Source organism: Phalaenopsis equestris, unplaced genomic scaffold (genome assembly GCF_001263595.1).
Source record: "Phalaenopsis equestris unplaced genomic scaffold, ASM126359v1 Scaffold000002, whole genome shotgun sequence".
Classification (NCBI taxonomy): domain Eukaryota; kingdom Viridiplantae; phylum Streptophyta; class Magnoliopsida; order Asparagales; family Orchidaceae; genus Phalaenopsis; species Phalaenopsis equestris.
Window position 1 is genome coordinate 51,901,151 of NW_018164444.1, and position 11,362 is coordinate 51,912,512.

Below are 11,362 nucleotides of genomic sequence, written 5' to 3' on the forward strand. Positions count from 1 at the left end.
AGTGCAAATCATTAGTGGCATCATTGACATTATATTAGGAGAACAAAATATTCAAGCTTCACTTTTAATAGATTAAGCTAACTTCTTAGTATCAACAAAAAACTCTATTTACACCAAATTTATCCAAACATTTGAACCTATGAGTAAGCATGAGCCTAGTAAATATTTACATCTTTCTGTATAAGTTTACTTGTATTATACTAAAATATTATCCTTCAACCCTAATCTATAAATACAAGATCGGAGAAGAGCTTGGAGCACCTGTTAAAGTTTTCATTAAAAAAATAATAGATGTTCTCAATGGAGATGAAGCATATAAGAATGGCATTATATTGACTGCTTGTAAATTTTGAGAAATATAAATGCCATCCTTTGACCACTACTTTTACCTATTAAAGACATTTCAATGCTATTCAATTCATGCAGAACCATAAATAGATCATACTTTTCCTCTGAACTACCCCCAACAATTTTTAATTTTCAAAATATTTTAAAAATACCAATTTATTTGCTTCCAAATAGCCACCTATTCCTTATTAACAAAACCTAAATTAAAGAAAAGCAGGCATTTAGACAAATATGAAATTACACACAAATTCTCTTTCTAGTTTTAACCAAGGAGCAAGAAAACGTACTATCATTTATTTCACCATGAGTTGGGCTTTCTTATTCAGCAACTAACATAAGCTCCCTCTTCTTCTTCTGCTATCTCATTATTATGAGGAGCGACCGAAGAACTACCATGTGACTCAATATCCTGACCTGAGTTTGAAGAACCAGCAGCAATTCCATCATTGGGTGTCTTCTCCGCATTAGAATGCTGCTCCTGAATAGGTGGTGATGGTTTTAGGTGTCTGATGGCAGCTGCAGACTCGGGTAAGGCAACAGAAGGTGGCTGGGGAGGGACCCATACTCGTTGGCTCGAGGGCTTCACGCTGGCACCAGTGCTGTAAGGGATTTTTCTTAATGGCTCCTCATCTTCAGACTCTAGTTCTGTGATCTTAACAGACTTGTTTCTCGACCAAGGGTCCGAAGAAACATCTTGAGATTGTCCATTCTCTACATGACTTTGTTGGGAAAATTCCCATGGCTGTTTGAAAGAATATCCACCCAAATGAGATAGTAGTGAACTATTAACACAATTTTTTTAAAAAAAAAAATCTTATAAGAGAACATGCTCCAGACCTTCTTTTTTGGCGCTATGAGTGGTTTAGATGGTGATTGATTAGGATTTGGGGGTGAATCGTCGATCTCCTGAGTATCAGTAAATTAAAAGTTGTTTCATATCCAGTTGTATGAAGCAAGTCAAGCCCACATGAGAAAAAGAGTTGGGGAAAGCATTATATACCCTTATGTTTGAGGGTATCTCTCCTTTTTGAACCATAGCCATGATCTGGAAAATCAATATTTTAAGCTTTTTATTGAAATTTTACCAAAGTAAAGAGAGAAAGAGAGATAGACAGAGATAGTTCTGAATAAGAAATGAGGTATATGATTATATGGAATTCAGATGAGCATTATTTTGGAATGTAATTAGATGCCTGCAGAGTAGAAACACAAAAAATGTTAAATTGCAGATATTATTAGCCCACATAATGGTTACATAGAAGTAGTAGATCATACTGTGAATAAATGTCCTCATTTTCATTGCCCGATGAATTATAACAGAAAAACAATAGAAATTTGATTTGGGAATGCTAAAATGCAGTTGCAAAAAAATAAATGACGTCCCGAAAAACAAGTTTATTTTCATAATGAAGAAATAGGAAGGGGATTTAAATCAAGAAATTTGACCACTAACAAACTTTCCTATATAAACCATTCAAATAAGTTTGCTTTAGAATTGAAGATAAAGAGCAAGAAAATGGAGTTCCTTTGCATGTACAAATAATGATATTGTGCAATTCTCTACGCTCTTACCTCCATATATGATTTTGGGTGAGGAGCAGTCATGGGCTCCGCAGAAGTAGATGCTAACGATTGAGGAGCTGCCCAATAATATTTAATATGAACGATCAAAATAATATATTCCCCATGAAAACGGTCAAAAAAAAAAAAACAAAACAAAACAAAACAAAAATCAAAAATGATTAAAATAGTATGAACCTTTTCCATATTCAGCATTTGGTGTGCCATTAACTTTAACGTGCTGTAAGATAGTTTTAGAAGGTGAGTAAGACAGCAAAAAAATGAATCCAACAAGTCTATATTTACATTTGGTGTTGTATCTGTTTGGTGGACCTGTGAAGAATTCCAAGAGTTGTTTGTAGTCCCTGAACGTTTAACAAGAATAAAGATCAGTAGTAGTGAAACAAACACTCAAGGCTTGTTTGGGATCACTTTTGGGGCTGCTTGAGATCACTTTTATTTTTTATTTTTTTAATGTTTATTTTGTTTTTTTTATATTTTGATTTAAAATAAGACACGTTTAATACGGCATAACATGTTTAAGTGTTTATAATAAAATAAAATAAAATAAAATAAAAGTGATCCCAAACAAGCCCTTTGTTATTTCTTCTTTGTTTTTCCTTTTATTTTACATGTTTGTTCTTCAAAAACAAACTAGCTTATTTTTAAAGATGCTAAACATCTAAAAGTTATTTTGAGTGTTTTTAAAAATAACTTAAAATTGTATAACATATCAAATATGTTTTATTTCAAGTAAATAAAAATAATAATGATAAAAAAAATGAAGAAAATCCCAAATGGCTCTTAAGTTATATCAAGTGCAACTAATTAGATATAAATGTACTGTTAAATGAGAACAGCCATACGAAAACAATATTCCTATTGAAAGCTTAAACATGAAAGAAAAAGCTTCAATAGGATATTGAAGTACAGATGTTCGAAGGCAGATGAGATGAGTAGCTTACCATTCGCCAAAGCGGACTGGAAATACTCTTCTATCAGCCGGTCTTGCTCTCTTGTCTTTTCCAATTTACGAATAGCTTCATTCATGGTTTTAATTTCCTTTACTTGCACTTCTATCATTCCCATAAAAGCTTCGAAATATTTTCGATCTAAGAAAAAAGTAAAATAGCTTTATTACAAATTTACAATGCAACTAAATATCATAAAAAGAGAAATGTTAACTGAAGAATAAGGTACAGAACAGCATAGTTAATTTACAAAATTACCTTCATTTTTTGAATTTAACAATTCTTGACTAGCTGTTGCAACTATAGCCGCAGCTGAGGCAGCTGCTTTGGCTGCTTCAGCTGTTTCTTCAGCCAGGCTTTTACTAGATTTGTCTTCTTTCTCGGAAGCATCATCCTCAGCTGTCACTTTTCTAATCCATGCTTTTAATCTAGGAAGAACCACTTTCTGAAAGCGGGAAATGAGGCACATGATTAAAAAAACAAACCTGAATGAGATTATTATAATTCAGAAGATTCAACATAAATAAATAAATGAAAACAAAAGCAAGCATAACAAGGTCTAGGCACAATATCACAAAATAGTACAATATAACAGTAAGTATAGAGACTATTAAATGACATAACCAACAAAAAACTTAAGGGGCATTTACATACATACCACTCAATTGCTATATAATTACATATCTAACACCAAAACTCTACTTTTTACATTTATAACACCCACATCTTTTATGTCACATAAAAAATATCACTCTTTTGATTTCTAAAAAGTGAAATCCACCTTTCCATGCATAGTAAGGCGGCATATATGTAAAAGTTGAAGTTTAGATGTTAAGACATGTAAATACATAGGAATTGAGTGGTACGTATGTAAATCTTCCAAACCTTAAAGAGCACGGCAGTTCCAGCTCCAGAAGCAGAAAGCACTCCAATAGCAAATAAAGCATAGGACCAATTGAATCTACGTTGATGGAAAGTTGTAGACAAAGGAACAACACCAGCTTGAACGGGGAGAGGTTGAATGGCAGCTTCGGGCTGCAGGTTAAGAGTTGTTCTCGGCTGAGTAGCTATCACATCCAAATCACCACAAAAGTCGTTAAACATCAAGGAAAAATAGCTTCTATAAATTTGTAATGCCATAATAGAATCATAAGAACTGTGACAAGAGAAGATAGGACATGTAGACGGAATGTTTGGATAGGTTTATAGATTCTAGAATTTGAGTCTCCCCAATTTCAAAATTCATGCTAAGGGCATTTACATAAATACCAACCAATTAATATGTATTTACATATCTAACATGTATACTTTGCTTTTGACATTTATAGCACCACAATCTTTCATATCACATCAAAATATCACTATTTAACGACTTAAAAAGTGGAATACACCTTTTCTTGCATAAGTAAGGTGGTACGTATTTAAAAATTGAAGTTCAGGTGTTAGATATATAAATATAAAAATAAGGTTTAGGTGTTGGATATGTAAATATATAAGGTTTGGTTGCTATGTATGCAAATGCCCCTTCACTTTAACACTCCTGATAAAATTACAACCGAGTTTTTAACAAACCCAACCTCTTCAAACCAAAATACATGTGCAACTCTGAAGATTAAATTAAGAAACATTCCAATACGAAGTCAAATAATTTAAATTATTACCCAGATTTGTGGCTCCAGAATCAGAAGCTGTAGCATTCGGAGGTGGATCCTGTAGATACTTAAAGCATATGGTAAAATATATACAGGGAAAAACTAAAAAATGAAAAAAAGTAACATAACCATAAAAGCTTAAAAAAAAAAAAAAAGATTACAGGCACACGGTTAAACGCTTCATCTATTTCATCCTTTGTTAGGCCTTTCCTCTCTAGAAAAGAGCGCCTGTAAATGACAGGCGAACCTCTCACTTTTGGATGTGACAAAAACTTGACAGCATTTTGCACTTCTTCTTCTCTTATTGGTTCTGGGGTTATAAATGGCAGATTTTGCTGAGATCCATCAGCAGCCTGACTCATTGAAATTTCATCTATTGGTTGTGATAGTTCAGGCCCTTAAAGAAAAGAGAATTTATTATCATATCAGTTTATTGAAATATTTTATGTATAGCTAAATGTATGAAAAACAACAGAGAAATAAAAGACGATATATTATTAAAGTTAGTTATGTTGTATGCCAGCTATGGAACCAGCTGAAATTCCTTATTATAATCTAAAACCCTAACTAAATAGAATAAACCTATTAACATGATGGATATTAGGAGAACATGACAAAAAATTTGTTTGACAACATCGCAAATGCATGATGTGCAGTTTCATTAAATAAGTACTTTGAAAACAGCTGAATTTATAATAATTTAATAAACAAATAAATAACAAGTGGGTATCGATTCGATGTAATTTACATGAGTTATTTGATTTAAATACTATGTTTTCTTTCATATTTATCATGATTTTATGCTTATGGAAGGTTATTCGATGGTATTTTGCAGGTTATTGGAGTTGAAAATGTGTTGCGAAGCTAAAACACAAGCGGGCAAAAATGCTGGATTAGCGCAATTACACCAGTTTCTCTATGTGTCTAGCATAATTACACCAACCTCTCTGTGTGATTGCCATAATTATGCCAAGATCATGCATAGCTATGCGGTCTGCGACATAACTATGCCCGACTCAGGCATAGCTATGCCAAGACCAACCGAAGTCTTATTTTGGCATCTTTTTGCATCCAAATTTGACAAGTGATGTATAAAAAGATGAATTTGAACGCCCTAAGAGAGTTTGGCAGCAGTTTGGAGGTTTCTTTCAGCAAGAGTTTGGCTTTCTTTATCAAACCTTGAGGTTTCTCCTCCTCCTTCCTTGAGGAGATACTCGTAAGATTAGTTTTCCTTTGACATTTGAGAGGTTGTGTATGAGAGAGAGATTGAGTGGTGTGGTGTGAGGAAGATAGAGGAGACCATTTCATTGTACGAAGAGGATGAGATGTAATGGGGAGAAAACTTGGCTTAGTTGTAAGTTTATGTACCTTTTTGCATTTATATCTTCAATATTTGTAATGAAATATATCATGCTTTTCTATCTCATGTTTCGTAGCTAATCTGCTTTCATGCTCATGTGATGTAAAGATAGAGTTTTGCTCATTATTTTTACAATGACTTTTTTTCGTAAACGTTTTTTGTGCCTTTAAATTTTCTATGTTGATGTGTTAACTTTTTTGCCCTAATTTAATTCGAATCAGACATGATGGAATGTTAAATCACTTGTGATCCATAACTTATAACCATCACTTAGAAGAATAAGTAGGTTAACACACAATAGTCTCATGAAATAAATACACTGTCATTAGGAAATTGCAGCCAAGATAGGAGATCTGAAGAAACTTGAGAAACATTGTATGTTTAAATCTCTTTTAATTGTATTTTTCAACTCTTCTTATGGCCTAGACATAGGGGATGGAGAATTATGACTTTGATTGTCAACCATAACGTAGGGGAACTCATAGGAAACATAGAAAGTTGTACCGATGTCACAGGAGCATAAGTCTCATTACTTCTAAATGACTCAAAGTTTCACACTGCCTTTTATATTATTGTCATTTATGTTCACTGCACTTTTATGATTGTTAGGATCTTCGTTCCTGTTAATTGATCACTTCAAACTAGATTCAACAATTTAGCATCCTAAAACTTCATCTGTTAGAAATATTTTGACAACTCTCATTGTAGAATTGCTATGCAAATTTTTTATTTGTACATTACTTAATTGGCCGACTTGTCTTATAGAATTTGGAAGATAGTCATATGTAATCAGTTACAAATGATTTATATCTTATGAGATTAAATCAACCAAAATGGGGATCACGCATAAATAAACTACAAATCTAAGAAATTAAAAGCATGTAATTTTGATGAAAAATATGAGAGATATGCCCAAATTATTGACAAGGGGTCAAGAGAATTCCAAGATTCAGAAATAAATTTCAAATCTTTCTCACATCAAAGATGGACTCTTAATATATCTTAAAATACTCAATGACTCCTTGTTTGTTTCAACACCTGAAGATGATAATGTGAGTCATGCTCTGAGGAATGCAAAGTGAGGAGACAAAGTCCATGTTTAAGCAATCCCCAAATAACAAGCATAGTCCATAATACAGAGGTCAACATGTACATTGTTTAAGATTATCTATTCAGCAACATTTGAAACTTGAAATGCAATAGAACTTAAAATTTCATCTCACCCAATGTGGTTTAGTATAATGATTACATTTTTACTCAAATGCCTTCTTGATGATAGAAATAAGTTTATTTAGAGATAATATTATTATAATTTCACTTCTTATTTTGCCTAGGGGAGTGCCTATAATGGTTCCAAACAACTTGGGCATTGGAACCAAAGACAATCAATAAGATGCATATCTTTTTATATATCACTTTTTTATTTTCCCCAAGGCAAATCTTTATAATCCACCATTAGCGGTGGATACAATATTATCATTTCGCACAACTTCAGGAACAAAATACGTAGAATTGTCTAGTAACGTGTTAGTTGGGAATTTATAAGCAGAAAGAGGGACAAAATCATAATATTTGATGCTATTTATGAAAAAAGTCAAATTAGATAAATTGAATAAATCAAGACCTAAGCTTTAAAATCATGTCTTATTCCAAGTAAGGCTTCTTGCCATTTCGATATCATAGAAGTGATCTTAATATATCTTCACATATACAATGACTCGGCGTAATGTCAAGAATTTAGGGTAATAATGTGCATCGGGCTGCAAGGTATGCAGTGAAAAAGAAAAGTAGCATAATAACAATGTATTGTATCGAGAATATATTGAAGTTGTTTGGTTTTCAGTGTAAAATAAAAGCAAGATTGCACATTTTTATGTTTGATTTGAAGAAAAATAAAATCAATATAAAATACAATGTCGGTCGGCGGCCACAAGTAATGGACGACAGTCTATGGCAACGACAGTTGCGACTGGTAAACGGCAGGCAAGAGGGCAGTGGCAATAACGACAAGCTGCTGCGGTGGTGGCAATGACAAACTACGGATGGAGGCAAAAAGAGTGGCAAGCTATGAGCAGTATCGGGTGGTGGGCGGTGGGTAGTGGGTGGCGGGAGAGCAATAGCACCAGCGGGCCACAATGGAAGCAAATGGTTGGCGGGAATGAGTGGTGGTAGGAACGGTGGGTTGAAGGTTCGGCGACAACAAGCAATACCTAACATAAAGTAGCATATTTGAAATTCACCATAATCCAATGAATTTGAATACATTTAAAATGAACTCGATAATGAATTTCAAATGCATTGTAATTTTATACTGCATTTGAAATTCATCCGACCAAATATCCAAATGTTTAAACTCCTACAAAAGTGATGCAGTGCGAACCTTTTGCAGCAAACCAAATGGCCCTTAAATCGATACCTGAGCAAGCCTCCAAATAGCAAGCACAGTCCAGAATACAAAGTTCAACATGTACAGTGTTTAAGATCACTTATTTAGCAACATTTGAAATTTTGAATGCAAAGGAACTTAAAAATTCATTTACCCAGTGTGGTGTAATGATCAGTTTTTTAAGCTTCAAAAGCCTTCTTAATGATGAAAATAAGTTCATTTGGAGATATCATTATTTCATTTTCATTCCTTACTTTACTTTGGTGAGTGCCTACAATGATTCCAAGCACCAAAGACAGTCATAGTGCCTTAAGAATGTCTACAACATTTCAGTTCTGTTAGGGCCCTTTCTAGTTTAACCACCAAAGACAGCTGACGAGATGGATATCTTTTTTTTATTTCCACTCTTCTTGTTTTCTCTCCAAAACAAATCTTTATAATCCACCATGAGCAGTGGACACAATATTATCATTAAGTATAGCTTCAGGAACAAGTTAAATGGAATTATCTAGCAATGTTAGGTACAACTTTACAAATAGAAGGATGGAGAAAAAACCATAATATTGGTTGTATGTTTATTAAAAAAAGTCAAATTTGAAAAATTGAATACAAAGCAAATGCAAAACTTCCTAGAACTTCAATGTTGGATGCATTGCATAATTTTAAATAACCTCATCTCTTTTTCACATTTAATTTCTTTAAATCCACCAAAGAAATCTTTTTAAATTAAAGCATAGCATTATGTTATCATCTAATTTAAATCCTATGTATCTCATGTTCAAATCAACAATTGACTTATAATTATAATAGTTAAACATGAATTTTTTAGGAATATCTTCATACAAATCATTCCAATGAAAAACATGAAATGAAGCAACTAATGAAGATACTGAAATTCTAATATACTTCTTCATAGATACTACTAAAGACCGATATGACTAATTCACATAGGAAAAAAATTTCAAAATTTCAAAATAAGCTAATCATACAAATATGACATATCATTTTGAACGGACAATCTTTAAAAAAAAACCGTAATCCAAATATCATAAAGATCAATTGTGATGACTTGTGCACTTCTAAAATCAACAAGGTAAATGAAGTTTTAAAATCTAAGTTTCTTTGTAAAGCATTTGTCATTAAATTTTTTTCTAAAATACTAATATAACCCTCTCTTTAAGGTTCTCTTTCAAATTTATGTCACTAAACTAAAAATCAAAAACCAGAAGCCAAAAGGTGCCCTAGACGACCAGTAAAAGAGCTTAATTATTGGAAAAAAAAACGAGAATTCACCTTCGCGAAGGGGTTTATCATCTGCTCCGCCGCCCTTTAGAACCGGCGATTGTGTGGCCATTCTCGCCGCCGACGACAGTTGCGGCTAAGTCTTCTCTCTAAGCTCTAGAGAACATAGCCGTGCGCGTGCGCGTGCGCGTGCGTACGGGCCAAATGATAAGCACAACCGACCTCTTCCCTGCGCCGCATGCGACACTACAACGTCCTCAACTCGACAGGGTTGGACGGACAACTAAATTAATTCTATTATTTTGGAATGAATTAATAATAAATCATTTAATTTAAAAATATAAATATTTATTTTTAAATATTGTTAATATTTTTTATACTTGCTAGAAAATTCACGACGGTAGGTAACGAACTATTGTCTTAACATTGTACGAAAGTTCAGCATTCACACACAGATGAAAAAGAAACAAGCGGTGATTATTCCAGAAGTTTTTACTTGGAAAACCTGTAAGGTAAAAACCATAGTGTCTGACCCAACTGTAAAAATCCACTATTAATTGCTGATTACAAAAATCTCTTGTTCCATAGACGGGAATGAGTAATTATATTTTTTCAGATTACAACGTCGACTGACGACGTATGGTTGGTAGTGATCGATGGTAGTTAGTGGTGGTCGAGAACGTTTGGCGGAGGTCGATGGTGATCGTCAGAGGTTGGCGGTGTTCGACAGAGGCCGACAATGGTCGACGAGGGCTGACAGTGGTCGACGGAGGTCCGCGGTGATCGGCGGTGGTCGACGGAAGTTGGTGGCGGTCGACGGCGATCGACGATGGCAGAGATGATGTTGGACTTGAACTCTTTCTCAAAGCCTCAATTTCGCTCTCAAGTATTTTCCACATGTGAATGGTGGGGTTCTATTTATAGTGCTCTCGTTGTAATTAATGCAAGAATATTAACCATTTTGATTGGACGATCTAGAGAGTTTCCTTCGATCATGTAGCATTTAATGAACATTTTGAGTGCCTTGACGATGTCAGAATTGAGTGATCTTGGGCTGGTTGTATTTGTCTTGTTGAGATGCTCGATTCGAGTATAAGTTTACTAGTGTCGATTTCTGTTTGACCCTCCAAATATGTCCGAAAATCTTCTAAGGGTGGTTTAATGACTTGATCTGGGCTTGATTTGACTCGGATTAAACTAGTTTTCATATCATTAGGTCTGTCTCATCGAGTCGGTCAGCTTGACTATAAGTTTGTTGAAATCAAAACTCTGGATGAATTTTTATCAATATTTGAACTTTTCTTGCTCAAAATATCATATCGGGATCCGTGTCATGTATTGAGATTCGTGTTGGATGATATATTTTAAAGTAAAATCTTCAAATTTAATATATTTTAACTATATTTTATATTAATATATTTTTTAAGCGGGTCAATTAATGAGATAATGAGTCGAGTTGGAACTTGTTTGAGCTTTACTTTTTAGTTCATCGACTCACAAACCACTTATCGAGTTGAGTTCGAGTTGGCTCACAAGACGGCTTCTTACTTAATTTTTAGGTGCGACCCTCATTTCTTTTAAAAAAGTGAATGAAAGAAGCTATTATATGTATGTATGTATGTATGTATATTTATTTATTTATTTATGTGTCGCATATTTCAGCCTTTTGGTTTGATATCTTTTGCCGGAGGTTCGAATCCCCCTCTTACTGCGTGAGCCTTAGGGTCTGTTTGGCGCAGCTTTCTGCCTGCTCCTCGGAACCGCCCCGTGATTATTTCGCGTTTGGGGCGGCGTCTCGTCCAGCTGCGGTCGCAAATAAAACGGAAAGCCGAACGCAGAAGAT

The 11,362-nt window shown here is 34.1% G+C and overlaps 1 protein-coding gene across 3 annotated transcripts; it reads right to left on the bottom strand.

Moving 5' to 3' along the window:
- Nucleotides 1-551: 551 nt before the first annotated feature.
- Nucleotides 552-9,790, bottom strand: LOC110039536 (peroxisomal membrane protein PEX14-like). 3 transcript variants are annotated; one of them, XM_020744637.1, is made up of 12 exons: nt 9,571-9,790; nt 4,693-4,928; nt 4,541-4,589; nt 3,765-3,946; nt 3,138-3,324; nt 2,874-3,020; nt 2,242-2,273; nt 2,107-2,149; nt 1,921-1,988; nt 1,349-1,393; nt 1,186-1,254; nt 552-1,090 (listed from the first exon to the last, which is right to left on the bottom strand). In XM_020744637.1, exons 1-12 carry the CDS (start codon nt 9,629-9,631, stop codon nt 671-673), a joined length of 1,539 nt encoding a protein of 512 aa, XP_020600296.1. In that variant the 5' UTR covers nt 9,632-9,790; the 3' UTR covers nt 552-670. The 3 variants fall into 3 exon arrangements, with proteins under 3 accessions (XP_020600296.1, XP_020600295.1, XP_020600294.1); XM_020744636.1 differs by having other exon boundaries at nt 1,189-1,254; nt 2,215-2,273; XM_020744635.1 differs by having other exon boundaries at nt 2,215-2,273.
- Nucleotides 9,791-11,362: the final 1,572 nt, after the last annotated feature.